The 27,391-nt window shown below is 41.3% G+C and overlaps 1 protein-coding gene across 4 annotated transcripts in view; it reads left to right on the plus strand.

The window, feature by feature from the left end:
- The window catches only part of smurf2 (SMAD specific E3 ubiquitin protein ligase 2), an 85,800-nt gene that overhangs the window by 6,851 nt on the left and 51,558 nt on the right, over nt 1-27,391 (plus strand). For 2 of the 4 annotated variants that reach the window (XM_034127077.1, XM_034127078.1), the window contains exons 2-3: nt 23,658-23,696; nt 27,331-27,366. In XM_034127077.1, coding sequence (XP_033982968.1) covers nt 23,658-23,696; nt 27,331-27,366 — 75 coding nt within the window. The remainder of the gene's footprint in view (nt 1-23,657; nt 23,697-27,330; nt 27,367-27,391) is intronic. The other 2 variants (XM_034127080.1, XM_034127081.1) reach the window with 1 other exon arrangement.

Consider the following 27,391-nt stretch of genomic DNA (forward strand, 5'->3'; position numbering starts at 1 on the left):
GAGAGGACGTATAACGAGCAATTATTGCACATCATTTGTAAACATTTTCTTTCCCCCCGCTGAGAGCCTCCCATCATTTTAAATTGTTCCATCAATTAATGCACTGACTGGCCGACTGGCTGGATTCCTGTTGGTTCAGCTGCTCGTCAGTGAGGACAAAGGCTTCTGCGCTCGCTCTAAACTCAGCCGCCAGCAACGGCCCGGAGGAGACCAGATGTAGGGAAAGAAAAAGGGGGAGCAAGTGATCTCCAGACCCCGAACACTTGTCCAAACGTCACGTCTGACAGGTGGGGAGCAGTACTTCCCTCCTTTTATTTTTGTATTATTATTATTAAAGTATTTACTCCACTCATGGCAATTATTATAAAACAAAACATGTACACTTTAAGCTGCTTTTGTAGCTCATGATGGAAAGGAGAAAGTCTTATTTAACCCCTTGCCTAAAAATAGATAGGCTTTCAATCACAGCTGCTTACAACCAATACTTACAGTAACGTGAAACACAATCACAAGTCAACCCTACAATCTACCATCATCTTCATACTGTCTATTTATTCTTTCTCTATACATGTTCTTTAACCTAAAGATGTTCATACAGCCCTTTTTATATAATTTAGTAAATAATTACTCAGTTTGACGCCAAATACAGAGATACTGCTTTACAGTGAACTAAGACAGTCTGACTCAGCAGGATATTAGTTGTGTTATAACGGGGGTAGAAACTCAGAGAGAAATGTGTGGGCTGCATCTGTGGTTTGGAGAGATTTGCTCTTCATGCTGAGTGGAGCATCAACACTTCAGAGTGGTGGTTTCCTAGCATTTATAACGGATATTATTTTTCCTGTATACACGCTGGGGCTGCAAAGACATTTAAACAAAATTGCAGCATGGACAAGAGCAATATTCAAATCGCAGGAAGCACATTTGTTAAAGGCTAAATATGTTAAAATACAATTTTGTGTGAAGTATTGTGCTGCTGCAGACGTATCTCGGCCAACAAATCCTATTATACAGTCATGTGACCGTGCTGTAGTTCCTTTATAGCCCAACATTAGCCACCTTTAGCTTAGCAGTGGTGACGTGAAGTCATGTGACCGTGCTGTAGTTCCTTTATAGCCCAACATTAGCCACCTTTAGCTTAGCGGTGGTGACTTGAAGTCATGTGACCGTGCTGTAGTTCCTTTATAGCCTAACATTAGCCGCCTTTAGCTTAGCGGTGGTGACGTGAAGTCATGTGACTGTGCTGTAGTTCCTTTATAGCCTAACATTAGCCGCCTTTAGGGCTTAGCGGTGGTGACTAGGGGGGGGGGGTTGAAGTCATGTGACCGTGCTGTAGTTCCTTTATAGCCCAACATTAGCCACCTTTAGCTTAGCGGTGGTGAAGTGAAGTCATGTGGACCGTGCTGTAGTTTCCTTTATAGCCCAACATTAGCCACCTTTAGCTTAGCGGTGGTGACGTGAAGTCATGTGGACCGAGCTGTAGTTCCGTTACTCGATCAACATTAGCCACCTTTAGCCTTAGGACGGTGGTGACATGACTGTAGTTCCTTTATAGATCAACATTAGCCACCTTTAGCTTAGCGGTGGTGACGTGAAGTCATGTGACCGTGCTGTAGTTCCTTTATAGCCCAACATTAGCCACCTTTAGCTTAGCGGTGGTGACGTGAAGTCATGTGACCGTGCTGTAGTTCCTTTATAGCCTAGCGTTAGCTTTTTACTTCAGAAATCTTAAAGTGGTGTTAATATGTGGAGATTATCCTGTTGAACTAAACGTGTAAGTATCATAAACGTTTGTTTGACACAGAGATTATTTTCTGTCATTATCCACGGAAAAATCCTTTTGCGTTTTTGTTGATAGAGCCATTGCGATGCTAACTTTCGGATCTTTGCACAAAAAAACGTCATCACTGCACCGCTCTTTAACTTTAAATCAGGATCTGTAAACTGGACTCTAATAGTTCTGTCACAGGGAAAGAGTGCAGTGAGAGCGAGAGTTTGTGTTTTGGCCTCGGAGTAGTGCTTTCCTCCTGGGTGGTTTGGGAAAGACCCTCTTCAAAGACCCGCTCAGTAACCTGGCTGTGGTTCTTAATGGGTGAAACTGGATTATCAGTGAGTGTGAGGGAGGGGAGCTCCACTGAGGACTAAACAGATTCCTGTCCTCAGGCTCTTCTCCATGCTGGCCCTCTCCAAGACCCTCTAATTCTTCCTTATTTCACAAACTACAGCTCCCTTTGAAGTTAGAAGCTCAAATTGAGGGTGTTTTTCTGTATCGGAGGCGGTCTAATGCATATCCAATGTCAGGCTAAAACCCAGTTTGACTTCAGATGCCCTTAAAGTAAGTCTGTGCTACTGCTGCTGCTGCTGTGGAAAAAGTGACATGTGAGGATCATTAGTGATTCACATTGACAATTATGTTATTTTAGGCTGTGGAGGGTTGCAAGATGTGAAGAAAACATGCAAGATGTAATAAGTGTTGGACATTTTGAAGTGCAATTCTAAGTCATTATCCTACACTTTTTAGGTAAACAGTTTCAGTGTGTTTATGATGTTAGATGACCTATTGTTTTCAGATACGGCTGTTAAGTTGTCCCATGGAATATCACGGTTGATCTAAACCTAGATTTTTATATTTCTTGGTCCCATCTTGTTGACAGTTTGTAAACCTCATTGGCCAAATGGGCTTTGTCATGCCTCTCACAAAGTATAGCAATGGGAAGGCAATTCCTAGACACCGTCATGAATCAGTTCCTGAATGGAATGCAACCGGGCTCGGAGCAGCCCTTTCGCCCCGGTTTATTGTGGAAATTCACACTGCAATGGTGATAAAAGCATTACATCTGCTGCCCTAGTAAAACCACACTATCTCACATTAATTCACAACTTCTCTGGCTCTTGTGTTGGAAAGAGAAAACTGTGTGGAGGTTCCCATCACACCAGTTCCTAGGTGGAAGTAGTTAAATGCAAAAAAATGTATCATCGTGATACTCGTCAATGAAATGCCGCGTTTCCATAGCTTGGCCCGACTCGCTTATTGTTTGTTTTTCCATTGGGAAAAGTTCTGGATAGTACCTGGTACTTTTTAGTACCATTACTGTGTGATGGCATGCATGTATTCAGAGAAAACATTAGAGCGTTGGAGGCGGGTTCCCCTTTGTTTTAATGAATGTTGCTCAGCGTTGTATGAAGCCGAAATGGCTCGACTCAAGAACAAAAATAACCGTATATTCCTGGATCTTCCGCATTCATTGGACACATAAAGGCAAATGGGTTATCCTTAAAAACCGCTTCCAAACCGTTACATCACATTGGGTTTCTAGATTCAGCCATTAGCACATTTTTAGCCACTAATGATTTAAATAAGGGCTATTGAAATGTTCGTACTGGGAAGGTATTCTAAGATTTACAGACGTTTTTTTCAACACGTCACGTTATTTATACGGATTTTGTTTTACCACCATTTAGCCTTTACGAAAATTTGCTTCAAACGCTTGACTTATTTCCTGGGGGTCTTGGGTTTATGGTGATGTTAAAACACTGCAGACAACTGATTGGAAAGAGGGAATTGGTACTAGAGCGCACAAAGCATCCTGCACAAACACGTTTTTTTAAGTAGAAAACTACCGTCAAAAGCAACCACATTTGTTTTTTTCACCAAACTCAGATGTTGTTTTTTTAAATGGCATCCACCAAAACTACGCTTTACGATTGATTTCTATGTCTTATTTCTTTTCTGATAAAAGGATTTAGCGATTCTCTCGATGACAATTACACAGTTTTAAGCTTCCAATGCTAACACCTACATCTCCACCTACATTAACAGGCACTTTATGCAGTGAAAAACTAAGCACCTTGTACCAAAAGCTTGTCGAGTCGAGCCGTACCATGCAGTGAAAATGCGACTTAAAGGTGGGGTAGGTAATTTTGGAGAAACCAGCTCGAGATCGCTAGAATTTGAAAATACACGACCGGAGAAAATCTGCCACTTCCTTACAGAGCCCCTCCTCCAACACACACGAACGCGCACATGACCAATGAGGGCACGAGATAAGTTTGTGCACAGATGGAAGGCTGACAGGCAGGTAGGCCATCCAGTTATTTTAGCCGGGCCGGCTCAGATGATTGGTCGTGCTTTTTACAGTACTACGGCTTCCACAGATTACATTTTTTTATGGATTTTTTGTCAAAGCACTTCAGATATTCATTGCTATCGGGATGTTAAGAGCATTCCATGGAATATAACAAAAAGTGTATCTCGATCCGGTTTCTCAAACTTACCTACCCCACCTTTAACACTCATTTTTGAAAGATTCATTAGAGCAGCTTGTTCCCCCTTCGTTTTCTTTTGTTTTCTGTGATGTCTGTTATTATTATCACCTCTCAGCTGTGTGCCCAGGTGAGATCACTCAGCAAGTTTGGACAGACTCTCATTAGCTCTGATAAATATCCACACAGATAGTTTTACTTCCCCCTGGAAACAAAGCTGGAGTTCTGGTGGTCAGAGAGTCCTGCCCAGCTGTCCAATTGGAGAAAGGGTAACCCGAGAATAACTCTTGGACGTGCGGACTGTGCTTTAAACCTGGATGGACACGGGGTTGATACGATTAGCTCTGACTAACCTCAAGCAGATGGGGGTCTCTCAAGTCTCAAGGCGAAAGGGGGAAGCCGTGAAAAGCCGCAAGACGCCAACAGCTGACTGCAGGCATCTGTCCGTGCTTTCGGCCTGACGTTTAAACCCCTTCAGTCCTCAGAAGAAAGATGTTTATATTCACACCGGATCACATTTCAAATGGCAACTCGGGCAGACGTTGGACAAACACCCCGCAGGAATCCACCGCAGAAGAAAGAAAGTCTAGCCGAGGAAACAAATGTGATATTTCAACACTGGGTTTTCAACACTCTTGCAGTAAGGAATCCTAAGTATGTTCAGAGTCCCATAGGTCTCCGTTGTCTCAGATGTGTAGCTGTCTGGTTGATAAGAGTGGTGGGTTCAATATGAAACTAACCTTCAAATGTGTGCTAACGTAGACAGTCATGTTGGGACATTTTCAGAAATGTAACACCATATTTATTACTTAATGTACTATATGGTCTAGAGCAGGGGTCGGCAACAGGGGGTCCGCGACCCCCAGGGGGTCCGCGGAGGTACTGCAGTGGGGTCGCGAAATCTTTGGTTGATTAGACCATTTTTTATATTTCTTTAAAAAAAAGAAAATCCAAACATTTTTTTCCCACAAATTGAAATGTCTTTAAATGCACATTAACATGAATCCAACATATTGTAGCGAACGGAGAAATGGAGGCAGAAGATGTTATCTTTCAGTCAGCAATGCACGCATTCAGCTACACACAGTAGCTATCTCAAGCTAGGCGCCGGTTCACTCACAGCAGGAGACTACCCCGGACCTGTCCCACCAGGCCTCCTGTACACAAAGGGGAGGACCCGCCCCTATCGCTGCTGTGCCAATCACGAGGCCGCATGACACACGCTGGCTCTGTCATTATTTGAATAGCTTAGCATTGAATGTACAATAACAGAGTAGCTATGTTTATACACGGCACTAGGCCCCGTTTAATATAAAACACAATTGTATGCCATACATATAGTAGGGGGGGTCCCTGCTCCAGTTCTCCATCAGTTTGGGGGTCCCTGGCCTGAAAAAGTTGAAGACCCCTGGTCTAGAGCTTAAGGCTAGAAGAATGCTTTGGTTTCCTTTGGCGTCCCACAACTGAATTAATGTTGTGTTTTGGATGCATTAATACATTAAACTATATAAAGCCGTTTATAGCGTGCACCTGCACATGGCGCCAATCGGTCATTAACTGAGGATGAACAACGTAAGACATGCAGGAAGGAATTGGGATAAAAATAACTTCATGCTTCATTTTAAGGGTTAGGGGTCCTCTGCAGTTTCTGTAGCAACTGCTTTGATATCCAATTCTGTATTTTTACAGCAACAACATTTAAAAAGAGGCATAGCACTGTCAGAGTCAAGCTTAAATGTAATGATTTGTTGCTCTTCTTAGTCATCTCTTTGTATTTTGGACATTCGGGGCAACTTAAATCACCTTCCAGTTGTGATTGTCATTCTTCTAGTGTCTTGTAATGTTTTATGGGATACAAAATTGACACTAGGATGGATATTTTAGAAACTGTAGTTAAGTATCGTAACTGCATGACGTAAAGAGACGTACTATCAGTATTGGAGACTTTCTCGTAAGATTGAACAACTATTGGAGGTTTTGCTGTGAGCTGATTTCAATGGCAAATACTTGGCAACATTGGCCTAGGGTTATTGTTGGATTTCTTTAAAGGATCTTGCCCTCTTCTCCAAGGTTAACAACCCCAGATAACCCCAGATAATTATAGTGAAAATACCCGTAGTTGCAGCCCCTATTCTCAAGACCCAGTAGTAAATGGCTGTTCAGTTCTTTCATCTACGATTACGACATGATTCCTGTCCTGATTCCTTAAATCGCTGTGGGTCCTTTTAGTCCAACACATTCACTGGCACGGCATAAAGTATAAAAAGGGAAAAATATATCTGGCGGTAATGATGTAACACGGCTCCAAGATGAAGTTGTGAAATCATTTTTAGAAACTAAAACTCCCCAGGATTGCGAGGGGGAAAACCAAGAAGCAAAGCGGCGGCATTTCTGGCATTTAACACGGCAGTGTGGTGGTCCTCAACTTCTGTTAAACAGGTTGGTACTATCCAACCTTTTATACTCTCCTCCATTACATCAGAGGGGGCAAAGAAGCCAAGAAGCCTTTTGAAAAACAACCGGCCAACGGGAGTGCAAGCTTGCAGAAGCTCTGATTCGCTCACTGTTTGGACTTTTCTCACTTAGCTGCAGAGAGGAAGGTGCTGTGGAAGACTTTACCCGCATGGATGACTCTCTGTTAGGGACGTTGTATCACAGAGTGGAAAGAGAGGGTGATGCACTATGCAGAGGTAACAGGAATGCCACTAAAAATTGCCATTGTGGCATCGTTTCCCACTATGTGCAGCCCGAAAATAGTCAGGGTGGACTCCGCTATTATGCAATTACACTGTATCACGGAGGGAAAAGGTGACGTGAGACGGATGAAATGTTCTCAAACGGAGAATGTTGCCAGTCTCTTTCCTTTCACGTGTGAATGTGCGTGGGGACTTTAGACATGTAGTCCAACAGGTTTTTGCAAAGGAAGATAAGCTCTTCACTTTGTCGTAGTTTATTTTTATCTTTGTTTAAAACTGGTTTGGTTACGAAGCAATCTCGGTTCAACACAAGGTTTTCCCAGAGGCTCTGAGTCCACTTTATTTTCTAATTTCCAGCCCTGAGAGTGTCTTACTCTTCAGGCTGCAAGTACCAATTATTGATTTAATCTACAGATTAATTATATGATTGATTGGTTTCTTTATAAAGTATCCCTGGAGTTGTTTTGTCCAACTGTATACCTGCCAATTTAAATTGGATTGAGGATATTTAGGACAACTGTGGCTGTGAGGGAGTGTGTGTCTTTCCACCAGAAGGTTGTTGGTTCGATCCCAGCCCGTGAACCCTGAGGTGTGTGTGTGTGTGTGTGTGTGTGTGTGTGTGTGTGTGTGTGTGTGTGTGTGTGTGTGTGTGTGTGTGTGTGTGTGTGTGTGTGTGTGTGTGTGTGTGTGTGTGTGTGTGTGTGTGTGTGTGTGTGTGTGTGTGTGTGTGTGTGTGTGTGTGTGTGAGTGCGTGCGTGCGTCGTGCGTGCGTGGTGCGTGCGTGCGTGCGTGCGTGTGTGCGTGCGTGCGTGCGTGCGTGCGTGCGTGCGTGCGTGCGTGCGTGCGTGCGTGCGTGCGTGCGTGCGTGCGTGCGTTAGCTTCCCTAGGTCAAGTGGTACTGCTCTGCATGTACGAGGGTGTCAGTCAATTTACCATTTAACAAATACTCAAATTGAAGAAGCTGGTGCCAGGTAACTTTGGTATTTCTTCTTAAAAATTGACAAATCTGAAATGATTGATTATCAGCATAGTTGCCGTTTAACCAACATCTTTTCAATGCTCGATTAACGGCGATCAAGCCAGCCTTTTTGATGAGATAAGATAAGATGTACTTTATTAATTCCAATTTGGGATATTGTTTTGTTGCAGCAGCATAAAACAAAACAAGGGATTGCACATAATAACAAATTAAAAGAGTAGAAATAAATAATTCTAAAATATAAACATCTCACAAAGAAATAGAAATAAAGCAGCATTAGAGAGTAAAATATAAAATGTACAGACGACTGTGTAGATAAAAAATCTATAAACTGTCTGACAAATAAAAACACTATTGAAGGGCCAATTTTCTGTTAACACAATAGAGTGGTGCAGTGACGAGTCCTAAAACCAGGAAGTGAGTCAGCATTTCACCACTTCCTGTTCCTCGTCTCAGAGCCAATGGGATCTCTCTATAGGATTTTGGAAAATAGCTGGAAATAAGGTCTGTGGTTGAGACACAGTGAAGAGACGGATCATGTTTTGTTCTACGACATTAAATCCATCAGCAGTGACCCCACTGGTGATTTCTGAAGAGTTGACGTGTCTGAAAAACGATGGTTGTTACCAAGTGGCTGAATAGGACTACAGAAGTCGTGGAGGTCGTTGTACGTCATTACGCCGAACACGTAAACACTCCCTCTAAGTTTGTTTGCCCTGTTCTGCTTGAAAGCAAGTACCTGCCTCCTGCAAACTGTTCAAACAAACGCTTCAACTCGTACCATTTATAATCTGTATGTTTGAATATGGATCTTAAGTTGGCGTGACGTTGAAGTCGTGCTGCTGGACTCGGCTGTAGTTCCTTTATAGCATAACGTTAGCATTTTGCTTCTGGCCATTAGATTTATGATTAGAAAATGATAAAAGTAGGGTAGACATGTGGAGATTATCCGGCTGAACAAAACGTTCAAACAGGTTCGTTTTCCACAGACCTTATTTCCAGCTATTTTCCAAAATCCCATGGAGAAATCCCATTGCTTTTTTGTTGAGGGAACCAGCAGCTTACTTCCGGGTAAATACGTCATCCCTGCACCGCTCTATATACAATATACAGAAATACTCGCAGTTTTAGCAATAATGTCTCACATTATAACTCTTTTTTAAAACATTTGTCTACGTCCCTGGCACCATACTATCATGACCCAGCCATCACCTTTATCGCTGTAGTCTTAAAAACAGAATTCAATCTTGATTGTTAGAAATCTCCAATTGATTACAGCTGCCAGCGTAAAAGACCTTTAATGAATCTGAAAGAAAAAACCCTTTACTTCCTCGACTGTTGTTTATCTTGGCTGGTTGCCCAGTTATTAACAATCCCTAATAATCTCTGAGCTTTGATGCCGCCACATGCTCGAACCGCATCACGTCATCTTTATAATATAACACCGCCTCGCAGAGCTCCGTTTCCTCTGAGCGTGTCGCTGTGTTTCTGGAGATCCTTCATCGCATTACCAGCAGGTGCTGAGCGTGATCTGTAATGATAAATGACTCTTCTTAGTCATGGCCGTCTGCCCTTTGATGAAGGGAAGTTATGGGGGATATATATCTAGTTTCTCTTCATTCAACTAAATCCACTCTTTTAGCAGATGTCCCCAGGTGTCCATTTACTCAACAGGAGTCCTAGGTTTCAACCATTTCTGTGTTTGCTTTGCGGTAATTAATACACGTAATAAGTTTCCTTTCTACTGTTTTTACATGTTTTTATCTGCGGAGGTTTCAATCTGTAAACATTCAACAAACTGATCCAAAGGCAGAAGAAATAGTGGAAATACAGTAGGACTCTCCTAAAAAGATTGTTCTTCCTCACATGCACATAAATGGGGTCTATGAATGCCTCTTTTATTTGTATCTTTAATTTAGGTAGGTAGGTAGGTAGGTAGGTAGGTAGGTAGGTAGGTAGGTGGGTAGGTGGGTAGGTGGGTAGGTAGGTAGGTAGTAGGGCTGCTCAATTAATCGTATTTTAATCGCAATTACGATTATGGCTTGCAACGATTACGAAAACAACGTAATCGCAATAAAACGATTATTTTTTTCTTATTATTATTACTTTTTTTTTTTTTAATAACATTTTTTTTTTATTGGTTTTTCAGTTGAATTATACTTAAAGTTCAGGGTAATCGACTGTTAAAAACATACTGTTCAAAAAAAGTAAAGTAAAAGTAAATGGATAATCGTTTTTAATAATCGTGATATCAATTATTGACCCAAATAATCGAGATTATGATTTTTGCCATAATCGAGCAGCCCTAGTAGGTATGTAGGTAGGTAGGTAGGTAGGTAGGTAGGTAGGTAGGTAGGTAGGTAGGTAGGTAGGTAGGTAGGTCATTTATTGATCCCAATTTGGGAAATTATTTGGTTACAGAAGCAGCATTGTGTTCAGACATTAAAATACAAACAATTAAAAAGTGGAATAGACAAAATAACAATAAAAAATCTAATGAAAATGAAAATATTATATCAAATATAAACAATTAAAAATATTATAGAGAAATTGTCCAAAATACTACAGGAGCATATTATATATATACATAGGATGGTTTATAGTTATATATAGTTAGTGTCTCCATGATCACTCTGCCACCACCAGTGACTCTCATATCTGTATGTGAATAAGTGTATTTGCTAAGATATAAAAAACCCTGCTAAAGCTGGGATATTTCCCTCTTTCTAAAAGTCACTTGGCGTGAACCACATGTCCACAGTTAGCCTGCACCCCTGAAGAGTGGGACAGAGTTTCTGAAACCCTACTCTACTTCCTCTCTGTATTCTGCATGGCTGCCGTTAAGGGCTAAAGTTAAGAGGTGAAGCCAGGTCTCGAGTAGTGCAGCGCTGGATGTGAATGGGTGGAGTGTACTACCCCGTAAAGCCTTTTGTTGGAGGTTGTTTGTTTGGTATCAGCTGTTAATTAAGTATATAATAAATGAACTATAACTCGTTTTAAGCTGTATTTCTTCAGCATGTCTTTACTTAACTCGGCTCGCACTGTTTTTGGTTTCCATTAAAAAAACGTTTTGCATGGTACAGTTTTATATGGATGTTCAAACAAGCTGATCTTGTACTTGAGTAAAAGTAGAAGTACTCAGATCTTGTACTTGAGTAAAAGTAGAAGTATTCAGATCATCTACTTGAGTAAAAGTAGAAGTACTCAGATCTTGTACTTGAGTAAAAGTAGAAGTACTCAGGTCTTGTACTTGAGTAAAAGTAGAAGTACTCAGATCTTGTACTTGAGTAAAAGTAGAAGTACTCAGGTCTTGTACTTCAGTAAAAGTAGAAGTACCAGAGTGTAGGAATACTCTGTTACAGTCAAAGTCCTGCATTCAAAATGTTCCTCAAGTGAAAGTAGAAAAGTATTATCATCAAAATATAGTTAAAGTAGCGACAGTAAAAGTAGTCATTGTGCAGATTGGTCCATTTCAGAATAATATATATGATATGTTTTATAATGATTGATCATGAAAGTGTTCTCAAAGCTGGTAAAGGTGCAGCTAGTTTGAATGACTTTGTATACTGCAGGGTAGCTTGTGAATTTACTCCAGGTGGAACTAACGTCTGATTTAACACTTGATTATATTTCACATCATTCATCCACATCTGTGAAGTAACTAAAGGTATTAAATACATGTAGTGGAGTAAAAGTACACCATTTACCTCTGAACTGTAGAGGAGTAAAAGTACACAGTAGCATGAATGAAAATACTCAAGTAAAGTACAAGTACCTCAAAATTGTACTTTTGCGCAACATGTCCTTCACAAACAGGGAAGTGCTGTACTACGGCTGTTAGGACAATCTGTCATCAGTCTTATCTTCATGCTTCTTCAGATGCGGTGAACATGCAAACAGGAATGTACCAAAGACAGTATTTGTTCCTTGGTTCGTCCCCCACGCTCCACAGTTGGTTCAGTCCTAACTCAACTTGGAAACTGTGTATGATTTCCTTCCTGTGCCAGACTTTGCTTTTTGTTGGAGGTTGCCCTGCATGCAAGCTCCACCTGCTGAGAGACATGAGCCTACAGGAGGCAGCGTTGAAGACTAAACATTACCCAGCATGCTGTCAGAGATCGATTAGAAGACGCCTCAGAGATTAGCAGCACGAACAGGTTCACTAAAACAACCATCAGCACTTGTCAGTCACAATCTCCGTTTAGGTTTCAAGTCCCAGAAAGAGCAGTGGGGGGAAAGGAAGCCTTTTGTTTAGAGAAGAACAATGAAAGTGCCCTGCAGTCAAAACAGGGCTAACAGAGGAAAGGTTGGGGTCTGGAAGAGTTTGGGGGAGGGGGTTCTGTTCCCTGAAGATGTGTCTGTAGTCTGTACTTGAGTAGAAGTACTCAGATCTTGTTCTTGAGTAAAAGTAGAAGTATTCAGGTCTTGTACTTGAGTAAAAGTAGAAGTACTGAGATATTGTACTTGAGTAAAAGTAGAAGTACTGAGATATTGTACTTGAGTAAAAGTAGAAGTACTGAGATATTGTACTTGAGTAAAAGTAGAAGTACTCAGATCTTGTTCTTGAGTAAAAGTACTCAGATCTTGTACTTGAGTAAAAGTACTCAGATCTGGTACTTGAGTAAAAGTAGAAGTACCAGAGTGTAGGAATACTCTGTTACAAGTAAAAATCCTGCATTCAAAAAATATCCCAAAAATAATGGACATATTAAAACATAAATAAAAGAATAAATAAACAAATAAAAATGGGGCGGGGCATCCGTGTGTGTACGTGTGTGTGTGTGTGTACGTGTGTGTGTGTGTGTGTGTGTGTGTGTGTGTACGTGTGTGTGTGCAACTAATTTGTGTATTTCTACTTTTTTCTCGATATTTAATAAGTGTGTGTACTCTTTATTATTGCATACCTTTTTTACCTGACATTTTTGTCGCTACAGGACTAATAAAGGAATTCTGAACGTCACTCGAGGGTGTGAAGAGATTTGTTGATTTCATCAGCTGGTTAGAAACCCCTCACTCTTATTAGAGAGTTTTGAGTAGTCATGGTAATGGTGGAGTATCACCATGGGCTGTCTCTTTTCCCACACCCCCGTTTCCTCCAGCTCATAGACTCCAGTGTGGTGGTTAACCACAGAGCAACATGAACTCTCTTTTCCCCTCGGAGCCCTTTCCCTTTCCCAGGCTTGAACCTTTCAGGGCCTGAACAGAACATCGTAGCTTCAACGGAGCACCAGGGTCTTCTTTCATTTGTTTCCAATAAGGAGAGAGTGCGTGTGTCGTTGCATTCAACCACCTTGAGACAAAGCGCTACCACTGCATCTTTTCTATCAGCCATTCACCCATTTCTGTGGGTGAAGCGCTTGTAGACGTCTCTGTAGAGGCTTAGTTTTGTCCTTGTCTTTCTACAGAGGAGGGAAGTAGTGGAGTACAAATACTTTGTTACTGTACTTAAGTACATTTTTCTGATGTCAGTACTTTACTCCACTACTTATTTTTCTGACGACTTTTTACTTTCTACTTCTTACATGTTGAACCCAAATACCTGTACTTTCTACTTCTTACATTTTGAACACAAATACCTGAACTTTCTACTTCTTACATTTTGAACACAAATACCTGTACTTTCTACTTCTTACATTTTTAACACAAATACCTGTACTTTCTACTGCTTACATTTTGAACACAAATACCTGTACTTTCTACTTCTTACATGTTGAACACAAGTACCTGTACTTTCTACTTCTTACATTTTCCAAACAGGCTGGTTACTTTAGTTTTAACCTGTGTTTGGTGGCGTGATCATTATTGAGCCCCGCGCACCAACGGAGAGAGAATAACTTATGTCAACACAAAAGAAAACATGGGAGCAGTGGAGATGAGGAGGTGACGGCGTTCTGGCGATTTACTCGGAAGGCTTCAGTAGAAGCTGCTGGGAAGACTCCCAGCAGCTTCTACTGAAGCCAGTCCCCAACTCCGGGGACTTCCGGCCGGGGACTTCGGGTGGCAGTATACGCCGTGAAGTGGTTTGCGGCCTGCCAGTAAACCCAAAGCAGAAGAAGAAGTGACGTCAGTGGCTTCATTTGACTAATCCTCCCTCAGGGACTTATTCCGGTGAGAACGCGATCTGCTCTTCGTTCCATGGGGGTACTAAGTGCTGGGAACTAAGTACGGCAACGTACTTGGTGAGAAAGCGGCTATAGCTTGCCTATTGATTTGAACACGATCCGTGTATCCATCATTTCCTGGTCTTCTCTAAAGAAGAGGGACCAATGAAAACGTTGTCATGTTGCCGTTGTTCAGCATGGAAACATTCATTAGCTAACAATGACATTATTGTTCTATTAATATAAAGGGAGGTCAGGTACTCTTTAAAACAGCTGCTAGTTATGGGTACTTTTTACTGAAGTACATTTCAAAGCCCTCTTTACTTTTACTTGAGTAAAGAAGTTTAGTCAGTACTTCTACTTTCACCAGAGTATTTTTAAACACGAGTATCTGTACTTCTACTTGAGTAAAGGATGTGTGTACTTTTGCCAGCTCTGCTCGACTCCCAGTTTCATCTTGTCTCTCCCAGTGATTGCTACCATGGTGACACCCCCCCCCCCCCCCACTCCCAGAAGTCACATGACCTCCCCCTCTCCAGGTGTTTGGCTTGCGTCTGGTGGCCTTCATTGATTCGCTGCACAGTAGGGCTCTTTGTGTGCCTGTGAGAAACTGAGCCGACGTCTCCTCCACAGGTGGAGCGGCAACTTTAAGGTCTCCGTCTCCAACTGCTCTGAGCTGCTGCTGAGGGACTGATTTTTAATATAATAATAATAATAATATTAATAAAGCTTTATTTGTACATCACTTTCCAAACACCAGGTGCAGCTCAACGTGCTTTGACAACGTGGCACAGATCACAACTTTAAAAAACTGGAAAATTCTCTTCAGGTCAAATTATTTTTTGCAGCAGAAAAGCATAATATAACAATTCAAGGGACAAAAGGAGGTAAAAAAATGACAATGAAATACAATATAATTAATAATGAGAGACATAGAGCAGGGAAAGGAAAGGAAGGAGCTTTACAAATAAGAGCTGATGATCGTGTGTGTGTGTTCGTGTGTGTGTGTGTGTGTGTTAATCCCTCCATGCTGTCCTTTGGGGAGAAGCCCTGTATGGGCAGTAATGTGGAAAGCCATTATGTGAGTAATAAGCTGAAGCCACCGAGAGCGAACACACCACACCGCCCGCTATTTATTTGAGCCACCAGGTTATATTTCCACTTAGTCACCGACACATTCCCCTCAGTGTTAGTGTGTGTGTGTGTGAGGCTGTAGGTGGTTGTTAGATGATTTTTAACAATGTTTTGATGTGTTTTAACCTTTTGTGTGGGCGAGCGTGTCTGCCTGCCATCACATCCTCACATACCCTTCTTCTGTGGTCGGATTAAACTAACATCGCTGAGTAAGAGAGAAGTGGGCCTTCAGCCTAAAAGCTTTGGGTCATTTATCAGATGGAGGGAAAGCTATGTTGTCCATGTTCCTGATATGAAGAGCCAATATTTTAGTAGTTTTAGGTACCTGTGCATCTGTTTTCAGTTGTCTATTTTGGTCTAAACTCTGGCTGTAATGGAGATTATTTGTAGTCCGACTCGGAAGTAAGCAGAGCAAAGGCTCCTTGGACAAAAAGACAAATGGGATTTTTCCATTGGATTTTGGATTATTGCAGAAAATAATCTCTGTGTCAAACGTTTATGATACTTACACATTTAGCTCAGCAGGATAGTCTCCACATATTAACTCCACTTTATGATTTCTGAAGTAAAAAAGCTAACATTAGGTTATAAAGGAACTACAGCACGGTCACATGACTTCACGTCACCACCGCTAAGCTAAAGGTGGCTAATGTTGGGCTATAAAGGAACTACAGCAAGGTCACATGACTTCAAGTCACCACCGCTAAGCTAAAGGAGGCTAATGTTGGGCTATAAAGGAACTACAGCACGGTCACATGACTTCACGTCACCACCGCTAAGCTAAAGGCAGCTAATGTTGGGCTATAAAGGAACTACAGCACGGTCACATGACTTCACGTCACCACCGCTAAGCTAAAGGTGGCTAATGTTGGGCTATAAAGGAACTACAGCACGGTCACATGACTTCACGTCACCACCGCTAAGCTAAAGGTGGCTAATGTTGGGCTATAAAGGAACTACAGCAAGGTCACATGACTTCACGTCACCACCGCTAAGCTAAAAGTGGCTAATGTTGGGCTATAAAGGAACTACAGCACGGTCACATGACTTCACGTCACCAATCGCTAAGCTAAAGGTGGCACATTTTGGGCGTGATGAAGTTTAGTCGTCTCATTTAGACACTTGTTAGCATCTGCCTTTTTTAACAGCATTTGAAAAGGTCTCTAATGCTTGTTAATTGTAGTTTTTTAAACGTCTACCCCCGTCTTTGCTCTGCTCTCTTGAGTGAGGCGACCTGAATGAGAAACTCGGCGACACAGAGAAACCTTTCTTTCAGCTCCTGCCTCCTAACTGCCCGTCGCTATGACGACAGAGGATTTGAGATGGGTTATCTGATGCTTTTTTCCGGACTGTGTGTCTGAGTGTTTTTGTGAAAGAAAAGGAGAAGGTTTGAAGCCTTAAAAGGACTCTAATGATACTAGAGTATACAGTTAATCTGATAGTTAGTGATGGATAATTAATATCACTATTTATTACAGCCTGTAGGAGAAAATCATAACTCAAAAATCCTTAAAATGAGGTTCTTTTAGTAGCTTTTTTGGACACACTCCATCAAGGATTTCAGCATTTGCAGATCATTTACATGCACTTTGATTTCTCAATGTCAACATATTAAGAGAGGTTCATTTAAACACTGAATGATGCAGGGTTTCTCTGGGTTTATCCAAAAGGTATTTAATGCATGTTTGGCTTGAAAAGAGAAATAATAATGTGTTTTTTCTAGGTGTTATTAAACCTTGGAGTATCAGAGAAAAGGACATAGTTTGGCTGGAAAAGTTTTCTGACAATACGCCCAAAACATCGTTCCAATATCCTCTAATTATTATACAGTCCATTTTTTAAGTTTCTAAAACATTCCGTCACATTTCTGTGAAACATTGTGCCGTTTATATGAAGTGTGAAACCGTTCGGAAAGTGAGTTTGTGCTCCAGTGGTTTTCATGTTGAGGACAGGATAATATCCCCATCAGCGCCACCACACTTTCATGGAGTAATAATGAATTTTGTCACTCGTAAAGGTTAGCTCTGAAGTGGAGTCAAGCGTTTGAATTTGTCCCGTGTAACCCCTCACCTCGTATTAACTCTGGCGTCACCGTTTAATCGCCCCTCCCTGAGAGCAGCGCTGTGTACGGTGTAGCCACGCAACTAAAACATGATGTGATTGTCGCTGGCGTCTGGAATCAGCTTTTCCTACTTTCCCCATCGTTTGTTTAATCTCGGGGCCATGTGTATGCGTGGGGCTGACTCTGTGTGTGTGCTGACGTATGTGTCCATTTAAACGTACGTAATTATATTTGTCGGTGTGTGTGAGCATGAGAAAGGCCGGTCCGGGGTGACCAATAAAACAACAGATTTACGACGCTGCCCTGTAGGTGCAAGCTCGCCCACTTCCTTTTCTTAGGAAGGCCTCTGTCATCAAGAAGCCATTTCCCATAACAGCATTCATTTGGGGGTTTTGTGTGCACTGGCTGTGGGTAAAGCAACCTTTTAATTTCTAATAATGTCATTATGTAAAGCTCTAGCATTGGTGTAGCGGCCCCTCACCCCCCTCCTCCAGCTTGCACTGACACAATTGTATACACATAACATATTTAATTTACTTAAACCGATATATTCCTTCACTTTAACTGATCTGCATATTGAAGTATGAATGGTTGTTGTTTGTATGTTGTCTTCTCCTGAATGTTGTACGTCTCTTGTTTGTTGTTTTGTAGTTTTGATGGCACCTTAAAAAAAAGGACTAGCTCTACTCATCTCGTTGCAATTCTTTATTATTGCATCCCTTTTTTGTACCTGCGATGGCACTTTTTGCTGTGAGACTAATGAAGGAATTCTGATAGTGATTCTGAAAAGGAATCATTAGAGACAGTTTTACAAGCTGGAGGTGTGTTAGAAATTCAGATGTATGCACATAGGAACTGGTCTAAGAGGAGGAAGCAGAAACCCCCCCAAGAAAGCTCCATCAAATATAAATGAGGCCAAATGAGGGTGACAGACGAAGGGTCCTACAAATCCAGCAGCTGTGCATGTCTGAACAATTTGAGTCCTTAATAATTGAAGCATCAGTCTGTGTACCTCAGGAAAACACACACCTTTTTGCTTTTATTTGAGTATGCTAAAGCTACGTTTATGATTGGTTTGAACTTTACTTGATGTCAGCATTGGTTGGTCCACTTTTCCTGGTTTTCACAAATAGGAAACAAGGAAGTAAAAGGAGCTGAGATGCACTGCACAAGTGTTTAACTTGACTTTGTTTAGTCATAACATATCTCCCGCTCTATTATCAAACACAGTTACATTTGAGCTAACACTGAGCTGCTGCATAAGCCACTTGTACAGCTTTCAAAACGTTTCCAAAATGCATTTAAAAATGTAGTCTTGTATCCTTCAAACATGGAAGTGTCTTACAGACGTAGCTACTAGCTATAGCTAACATCGGCAATCACACATTGTGCGAGTGTTCACAGTGTACGACATGACAGTGTGCTAAGGGAAGTATCCGCATTGAGACCCAGCATTACATTCATGGACATTTTTAGTTGCATCTTCTAACGTATATATATTGTAAATAACTTGTTTTAACTTAAAGTGGACCTATCATGCTATATTTGAATAATATAGTGTAGGACCATACCTATATAAGGCATATTTATACTTTTTTTTTTTCAAAATACCAAACAGATCATGCATTTTAGCCATGCCTCATTTTGCTCAATTTGACATTTTTTACCCCTGTTTTTGCAAGGGCAGATTCAGTGAGAACAGCACCATCTACAGGCCTGGCATATGTACTACAGCGTCTCCAGCGCTTTCGAACGGCAATGGCCGTGGCTGTCTCCTCCTGATTGGTGGAGTTGGCCCAATAGCCGTAGCGCCACTGTCCTGACGTCAGGACAGTGTTCAAATCTGGATCAGTTTTTATCAGATCCGTTGCAGCCCCTTTTTTAGAGATTTGGGTATGGAGGAAAATAGAGAGGGTTGTGTTTTCTGACACTTGGTGAGTTCCCTGGAACACCGGGGACACATATTCATGTATAAAAGACGTACAAAAGTGCATTTTGCATGATAGGTCCCCTTTAATGTATTTTGTCATAACATATCTCCTGCTCTACTATCAAACTCAGTTACATTTGAGCTAACACTTAGCTGGTGAACTAGCCCAACCCAGTCTCACGGCATTTCTTGTTATAGTCACAAAATCTATTGATTCGTGTTCACCAACACAAAAAAATACAGATTTCAGTATTCTGAGGCTCTGAGCCACATTTATTTTCCTCACTGACGGCAAAAAAAGTCAGACATTATACAATTTTAAATAAAAACAATAATCGTGGCTTGATATTGAGTAAGAACATGTTTTTATGAACCACACAGCTTCTGGTCTTCCAAGACCCGACTGGACAAAAAGACGTGGTGCAGGCACGAGACATACTACCAATAGAAATACATTGCTTTTAAAATCGTTCTGTGTGACACGTGTTGGTGAACACGAATCAATAGATTACATTTATTTCGTGACTATAACACGAAATGCCGTGAGACTGGGTTGACTAGCCTGCTGTAGAGGTTTAAAACATTTCCAAAAGTGTTCTTGTATCCCTGAAACATGGCAGTGTCTTACATCGGTACAAGACGTTAGCTGCTCGCTATAGCTAACATCGGCAATCACACATTTGAAGTGTTCACAGTGTATGACATGACGGTGTGCGAAGGGAAGTATCCGAATTGAGACCCAGCATTACATTCATGGCCATTTTTAGTTGCATCTTCCAACGTGTATGTTGTAACTAACTTTTACTTTACTTAGTCATAACATATCTCCCGCTCTACTATCAGACTCAGTTCCATTTGAGCTAACGCTTCCTACTTTAGAGTTTTCAAAACATTTCCAAAATGCATTTTAATGTAGTTTTGTACCCCTGAAACATGGCCGTGTCTTACAGAGGTAGCAGACGTTGTGTTCTCCCTAAGCACACTTCTATTTTTGACAGGTGACTTGCTCTTTCCTACGTCCCTCTGTCTCTCACATAGCTGCGGTCAGACTAGACCTTTCTTTTTGGCAACCTGCTTTGTGTGTTTTATATAATCACACACATCTCCATGTTTGTCCTTTGGAAAGCTTTCCCTGCAGAGACGGGAGTGTTGACCTCACCTCGCTGCCTTCAAATGACATAGAGTTTATGTATATCATCCTGACATTTTACAATGACTGTATGTTGCCGGTTGGATTCCTCTGCGTCCTGATTCCTCTCCTCATGTTGCCTCAGACTCCTAATTGGCTTCCCTGCCTCCATCGTCTGTCTCCTCCCGTTCCAGTGGTTTTCCCTCTGGTTTCAGATGTAATCCGGGCCACTTGTATGTTTTCACAAGGATCATATATAGGTATAATTGCAGTGTTGCCTTCCTGCTGTGTGGCTGGCTTATGTACTCACAGGAGGGCTGCAGGTTTTTAGCTAAGCTCATTCTGCCATTATGTGGGCCATGTCATGCTGGTTGCGTTGTGTATTTATTGTCATGCATTGTTTAGAGTCTCTTTACCCAGTGGTTTGCTTTTCTTTCTTTTGACCTCCTGTGGATTTATGTAAAAATGATTCCTTTGTTTCAGAGGTTTTTTTTAATGTGTTTTTTGGTTGTTAGCCTGAAATAAGGTCTGTGGTTAACAGAAGCTGAAGAGATTTAAATTCTACGACATAAAATACTTCAGTAAATACCCCACTGGTGGATTTAAAACTACGGATGCTAACAAGTATCTAAATGAAACGACTAAACGTCATCACGCCCAACATTAGCCGCCTTTAGCTTAGCGGTGGTGACGTGAAGTCATGTGACCGTGCTGTAGTTCCTTTATAGCCCAACATTAGCCGCCTTTAGCTTAGCGGTGGTGACGTGAAGTCATGTGACCGTGCTGTAGTTCCTTTATAGCCCAACATTAGCCGCCTTTAGCTTAGCGGTGGTGACGTGAAGTCATGTGACCGTGCTGTAGTTCCTTTATAGCCCAACATTAGCCGCCTTTAGCTTAGCGGTGGTGACGTGAAGTCATGTGACCGTGCTGTAGTTCCTTTATAGCCCAACATTAGCCTCCTTTAGCTTAGCGGTGGTGACATGAAGTCATGTGACCGTGCTGTAGTTCCTTTATAGCCCAACATTAGCCGCCTTTAGCTTAGCGGTGGTGACGTGAAGTCATGTGACCGTGCTGTAGTTCCTTTATAGCCCAACATTAGCCGCCTTTAGCTTAGCGGTGGTGACGTGAAGTCATGTGACCGTACTGTAGTTCCTTTATAGCCCAACATTAGCCGCCTTTAGCTTAGCGGTGGTGACGTGAAGTCATGTGACCGTACTGTAGTTCCTTTATAGCCCAACATTAGCCGCCTTTAGCTTAGCGGTGGTGACGTGAAGTCAGTGTCAGTGTCGGTCTTCAAAAATACGTCATCACTGCACCACTTTATAGTGCTATTCACACATTTTTTATATTGTCTATGGCTTGTGGACAGAAGCATTTGAAAAAATATTATATTCATCTGTTACCGGCAAGTTTTCACTCTCTTAAAGCCTCAAAGCGTGCACACTTTCCTCTGAGCCTCTTAGTAATTAATCAGATCAGTGGAGAAGCAGTTGTCTCAGGGGAAGTGTGTGTGTGTGTGTGTGTGTCGTCTGTGTGTGTGTGTCGTCTGTGTGCTCGACAGCGATGCATACCAGATGTTTTAGAAATGAGGTGGGTTTCACTGGAACGTAACACATTCCCAGGGATGTTTGCGGAAAGAAATTCTTCCTCATCTGTGGAGCATGTTCTGCACCCCCCCATCCCCCCGAGGAGGGATTGCATCCAGTTTTTTTTGCTGTCTTTTATAATGGGGTTCTTGTCATTAAAACCACAATCTCCTGTGTGTGTGTGTGTGTGTGTGTGTGTGTGTGTGTGTGTGTGTGTGTGTGTGTGTGTGTGTGTGTGTGTGTGTGTGTGTGTGTGTGTGTGTGTGTGTGTGTGTGTGTGTGTGTGTGTGTGTGTGCGTGTGCGTGTGAGCGTGTGTGCGTGTGCGTGTGTGTGGCAGGTTGAATGTTTTAAGCTGCAGTCTACCACTATGGGTGTGACTTTTGTCTATTTGTGTTAGCAAAGTGAAATCTGAGCACGCTTACCTGCACATGGAGGAAGTGGGAAAGCGAGACTCGAGGTAAAGCCACAACAAAAATATGTCTGCCCCTCTGATTGGTGGATTAATTGACTAAAGGCTTCTTTTTGGTCTTAGTTAAAAACATTTTTTAGGTTAGTTAGTCGACTTGTTGCTGTTTTCGGGCAAAATGACTGCTTTGCAAGAAACTAATGTGCACATCTGTGGTGAAAGATAAGATTTAAAGTGGTGCTTTTGCATGATTCTTTTTGATTTATTCTATTTAATTATACAGATTTGCTGCTTAGCAGATAATTTGCATGCATACAAACCTATATATCACACTACAGGAACTGGAAAACCCCAAAAAGCATGATAGGGCCCCTTAACTTCCATCATTCGACTCGAAAACATACAAACATTAATGCATTTCTGGTTAATTTACAAATAAAAAGATTACAAAAGGACAGGACAAATCTTTAATATAATATAAGTATCAGTGATAAATGGAAGACTAAACGGTAACTATTACACACCGTCTGTTAGAGTCTAATATCTATTAAAACCAGTGAATCAGAGTCAACAGAAACCACATCAGTTCTGTTCCTCAGAAAAAGGTTATCAGAGAGAAGCGAAACCAAAAGTGTGTTTCATGAGCCTGACTCACATACTGTAACTCACACACACACACACACACACACACACACACACACACACACACACACACACACACACACACACACACACACACACACACACACACACACACACACACACACACACACACACACTCATGAGTAGATCATTAGGGTCGACCTCTCTGTTCCTCAGAAAAAGGTTATCAGAGAGAAGCTAAACCAAAAGTGTGCTTCATGAGCCTGACTCACAGACTGTAACTCCACACACACACACACACACACACACACACACACACACACACACACACACACACACACACACACACACACACACACACACACACACACACACACACACACACACACACGCTCATGAGTAGATCATTAGGGTCGACCTCTCTGCTGCTCTGGGAAGAGAGACGGAGACAAAACATGTCCTCCTCCAGCTCAAAGGCTGGGTTCATAATGAGTGACATGTTCTCTAACGATACAGCTGGTGTTAAATGTCGAAAAGCTTCCACTTCGACCCTAAAGCTTCTGCAGGTGTCGGAGTGTCTGGATACAAAGATTGTACAGTTAACTATCTAATGGGTCTGATGTTTTTGAACTAGACATTTCCTGCTGTCTACACATACAGTATACATCCCTACGTCTTTTCTTGCATTTTAGTTCAAACTCTACAAACCAACCGTAAGACTCTGATATATACTGCTTCGATTAATTATGTCTTTCTTCTTTTTTCAGTCCTCTGCGCCAAAAACCTGGTGAAGAAGGACTTCTTCCGTAAGTATCTGCCAACATCGGCTCCTGGTCGAGGCTGTGGGTGTTTGATGCACGCAAACTAAAAAACTCTTGAGATTGAGAAAATGTACTTTGGGTCGATGAAGTTTAGCTGCTTCAAAGCCTTCAAAGACAAGAACTAGGATATTCTCATTTAGCCAATTAAACAGATAGGGAAGATTTACTTACTACATATCAGTGTTGTAGTCAAGTCACCAATTCACAAGTCTAAGTCACTCTCAAGTCACCACTCTTCAAGTCCGAGTCCAAGTCCGAGTCACCCAAGGAGTGTCCGAGTCGAGTCCGAGTCATCATTACCTGTGTTCGAGTCCGAGTCCAAGTCCGAGTCACCCAAGGAGTGTTCGAGTCGAGTCCGAGTCCAAGTCATCGTACGCGAGAATTCACGAGTCCAAGTCCGAGTCGCGTCAATCAGTGCGCGAGTCCGAGTCGAGTCACGAGTCCCGAAAATCGGCACTCGAGTACTCCATCTCTGCTACATATGTCCTTGGAAATAGGAGTCGTCTACAAAGTGCCCTGTTACTTTAAATAAACTCAAAACCGTGACTCGAGTGCAATTCCTAAATAAAGTTTTGTAAAATGTCACTAAAGCACCTCTTCCCACTGGTCAAAATCCCACTAACACCTCACGCCTTTCCTGAACTGAGGAAGGTCACAATCTGCATTCATTTCCTAGTAAATATAATTTTCTTTACTTACTTTATTAATATATTACATTAGTCATAGTTATTTATGTCCTTTAGCTCCGATTAACAGTAACTGAAATATTCCACACTTTTTTTACGCTATGACACACATTGAAGGAAATATATTTTGAAACATAATCAACAACGACGATGGACGATAATTAGAATTGTAATAACGTACAAACATGCAATAATATTCTCTCTTCAAAGCCGCCAAACTACATTGACAATAGTCTAACTTAAGGACTATAATCAAACATACTTAATTGAAACTTGAAATAAAAAAAAATAACATCCTTTTCTCGTCTTTCCAACGTCACCCTCTCTGGTGAGTGAATAAGTAACGGTCTACTGCCTCCCTCTTATCCACGGTCTACTGGCAATGCTAACAACATGGCCTATTTTTAGCGTGTTTCCCCGCTGCATATACGCACTAATTTCGGTGGGAAAAAAGGCTCAACGTACAGGGAATATATTTCCATTTTGGACAGTGTTTCTGCTAACCGCTTTGCATCAAACACCCAGTTAATGTTCTCCACTACAGCCTTAATGAGTGAGGGTGCAGCGAGTGTTTTGGTGTGTTTGGGCGGGCTGTCATGGTGAGTGAGCATCTGAAGGTCTTCTGCTCACTCAGGTGGTTTCTGTGGTGCCCATTCCTGCCATTCCTCCTCCTGAGCTGAGCAAACACCCAGATACACTGAAACCTGTGTGTGTGTGTGTGTGTGTGTGTGTGTGTGTGTGTGTGTGTGTGTGTGTGTGTGTGTGTGTGTGTGTGTGTGTGTGTGTGTGTGTGTGTGTGTGTGTGTGTGTGTGTGTGTGTGTGTGTGTGTGTGTGTGTGTGTGTGTGTGTGTGTGTGTGTGTGTGTGTGTGCGGTCATTCTGTTACAACTAACCGCATTACTGATTTAAATAGAGTGGTGCAAGAATGAGTCTTCAGCCCTGAGATGAGTCAGCATGTTCCCACCTGCTCCCTCATCTGGAAGATGTCTGAATGTGTCTTTGGTTATTGTCCTGAAATAAGGTCTGTGGCTAACACAAGAGATTAGACCAGGGGTGTCCAAACTACGGCCCGGGGGCCAAATGCGGCCCTCATCAAATTCAAAAAGTATAATCAAATAATAATAAATGTACTTCTTAACTATACATGTAAACATATACCACACAGTAGTATTCATGTGTTAATGAGACCACTTTTCAAATACATTCAGGTAGGGCTGTGCAATTAATCGTATTTTAATCGTAATTACGATTTTGGCCTGCCACAATTACGAAAACAACATAATCGAAAAAAACAATTATTTAGCTTTGCTAGGTTGTGACAGTGCAACATATTTGATCTAATTCATTTTTGTCTAATTTATTTGTATTTGTCATATTTAAATATGTTTAGTAGCTTGGGGAAGTGCGCTCCAAAATATTTGATAATCTTGTTTATTGGTATTTATTATTTTGATATTATTTATTTAAATGTAAATATAAATGTATCATTTATTTTTGTATTGGTTTTTCAGTTGAATTATACGTTCAGGGTAATCAACAGTTAAAAAGATACTGTTCAAATTATTATTTGTATTTGTTTTAAAGTTCAATAAATGGATGTTTTCAAAGTCAATGAATAATCGTATTTAATAATCGTGATATCAATTATTGACCAAAAATAATCGTGATTATGATTTTTGCCATAATCGCACAGCCCTACATTCAGTCAATTAGAGTTGGAAACATTTTCTAGTATATCTTAGTTGATAAGAAAAAAGCCCAATGACTTATTTACATAAGTCCTTATTATAATCAATCTTCTGTTTTAAGGGATGAGCTGCCAACACTCAGAAGCATCATGTACCTCCATTTGATTTATTCTGCTAACTTATAACTGAACTTATGAGGCAGTATACCTCTAGTGAGCGGCCCAGCCCTTCGTATATTTTTCTGTATGTGGCCCTCGTGAAAAAAGTTTGGACCCCCTTGGATTAGATCAACGTTTGTTTGTTTGTTTGCCACAAAGATTATTTTTTTGCAATATTCCAAAATCACATGGAGGAATCCCATGGAGTCTTTCCAGAGGGAACCAGGGAGATGCTAACTTCCAGGTTGCCATCCTTGCACCGCTCTATATTGACTCACCTCATTTGAAACTGTTTTTTGTGTTGTGAATAATCATGTGGTGTTTTTTTCCAATCAGACCAGTTCAAAGGGGTATTTTGTACGTTTCAAAGTGGGCTTGAATGAGGTGCTTATCCTTGTTGGTTTCTTAAATACAGTAGATGATGATTGGAGTACAAACCTAGAAGCTAGGCAATGTACTGCTGTGAAAGGGGGGGAGCAACCACATTTAGTTTAGCCATTTAAAAAGATCCATATTGGTTTGAATGTAGGCTATATTTAGAATATGTTCACCTCTTGCTATCAGACAGCCCTTTCTGACGGGAACTGAAGACATTACATCCCACTATGCCCTTGAAATGTGTACCAGACTCCATTGACAAAAACATTAATAGCTGGTTTAACGCTGCCTCCATCGGTTTGTTAGTTTGTGGGACTTTTGTGTATTAAACGGTTCATTCAAACTCACCAAATTCACACAATAACAACCTGAACAAACTAACTGATTGAGGCAGAGGTAGACCTGCGTTACTGAGAGCAGAGAGCATATTACATATTGTAAAGAGCTGTCTTACAAATGCATAATAAAGTGGTGAAAATATCCTAAATATAGCATTCGCTCAAACTGATAAATACATGTTTTTTTGTTACCACCCTCCTCAAGTACATTTCTTAGCTTCTATGCTTGTGCTCCTTTCCATTTTCTCCAAAACACAAACACACTGACATTGGATAAGAACCTCAAAATCTGAACTATCCCTTTCTTGAATTGACAGCAACAAATCCAATGCATTTTTTAGTCACCCTCCACTGTACTCTTGTCTCCGAAGGATCTCATTTTGGAATCAAAGTACAAGACAAATTGTGTAAGTAACCAGTGAGTAATCTGAT

The sequence above is a fragment of the Trematomus bernacchii genome, unplaced genomic scaffold, assembly GCF_902827165.1.
Source record: "Trematomus bernacchii unplaced genomic scaffold, fTreBer1.1, whole genome shotgun sequence".
NCBI classification, from domain to species: domain Eukaryota; kingdom Metazoa; phylum Chordata; class Actinopteri; order Perciformes; family Nototheniidae; genus Trematomus; species Trematomus bernacchii.